General features: G+C 52.7%; 1 protein-coding gene across 1 annotated transcript in view; it reads right to left on the reverse strand.

Annotated features, from left to right (window-relative positions):
- Positions 1-19: 19 nt before the first annotated feature.
- IRX1 (iroquois homeobox 1) overlaps positions 20-1181 on the reverse strand; it is a 3013-nt gene continuing 1851 nt past the window's right edge. The window contains exons 3-5 of the mRNA XM_019508735.1: positions 866-1178; positions 505-577; positions 20-130 (exon numbers count right to left, since the gene is read on the reverse strand). Of these exons, the coding sequence (XP_019364280.1) occupies positions 73-130; positions 505-577; positions 866-1178 (444 nt within the window). The 3' untranslated portion in view covers positions 20-72. The remainder of the gene's footprint in view (positions 131-504; positions 578-865; positions 1179-1181) is intronic.

A 1181-nucleotide genomic window follows, 5' to 3' on the forward strand; every position in this document is an offset into this window, starting at 1 on the left:
TTTTTTTTTTTTTTTTTTTTGTCCTTTATACCAGTCTCTGCAATTTTTTTTTTTTTCACGGAACCATTTAAATCAAGCAGAAGGGAGAGCTGTTAAAATTCGCGGTGTTCCCTCTTGCTGAGCCAAAGAGCTGCAGGAAGAAAAAGATGTAATAATCTATGAGTAGACGACTTGGTGGAAGTACCGCCTGCCCGCTGCTGTAAAAGATCCTGGGGTAAACTAACTCGAGCAGTGTTCAATCCAGAGCATAAATGCCATAGGATATTTGAGGTTTGTTAAGTTTCAGAAACTTACGGCCTGGCAATGGGCAGCTGTAATTTATTCTAACTCTGAAAGGATCACAGCAGGAAATGCTTCATTATTGCTCTCCTTTTTTTTTGTTTTGTTTTTTTAATATGGATGATTATGGTGATGATGAGGTGTTATAATTTGTCTTTATTCAAACACTCTGTTCCGCATAAGTAATGTTCCTAAAGTGGAATGAAAACAAAAACAACCACTCACTTGTCACGGACAGGCTGGAAAGGCGATTTTAACTGCGGAGGTGGGGAATCAGTTCTTGGTACATTTTCTCTTTCTGGAGGGTAGGGGGGGAAAATCACAAGGAAGAGACATCTTAGAAGAAGATACCCAAGCATAGAGACACGCATGCACTCCCTCCCCTCCTGCCACACCCCCCACCTCCCCGCGCTGAGCAGAGGTGCCTGAATCCACATCTGATGCCTGAAGTAAGGATGTGGGGGTTTTCCCCCAGCCCCACCCTCGCCCTGCAGCCGGCTCTGCAACCCAAAGCAGGGCCGTTTCTGAGCCGGGGGCCCGTCCAGCAGCCCCGGGGCCGAGATCTAAGGGGCTGCGCAGCCCTTACCTATGTGCTTGGGGCTGGTCCGCTCTGAAGCCTTGTCGCCGCTCAGGGCCCCCAGGGTGGCCGCCAGCACGGCCGGCTGCTGCTGCTGCTGGGCCTGGAGATGGTGGTTGTGATGGGCCGCGTGGTGGTGGTTTACCCCCAAGAGGGAGCGCACGTTCAAGAGGGAGCTCTGCGTGAGGAAAGCCCCGTTTGTCCAGTTGTGGAACTTGCCGATCTGGCAGGTGTAGAGTCCGTGGCTGGGGAGGAAGGCGGGGTGCTGCAGCTGCGGGGCCGCGGGGGCCACCGGCGCGGCGGCGGCGGGCGGCGGCGAGGACTT

Source organism: Gavialis gangeticus, unplaced genomic scaffold (assembly GCF_001723915.1).
Source record: "Gavialis gangeticus isolate Ggan-Ray unplaced genomic scaffold, GavGan_comp1, whole genome shotgun sequence".
Taxonomy (NCBI): Eukaryota; Metazoa; Chordata; order Crocodylia; family Gavialidae; genus Gavialis; species Gavialis gangeticus.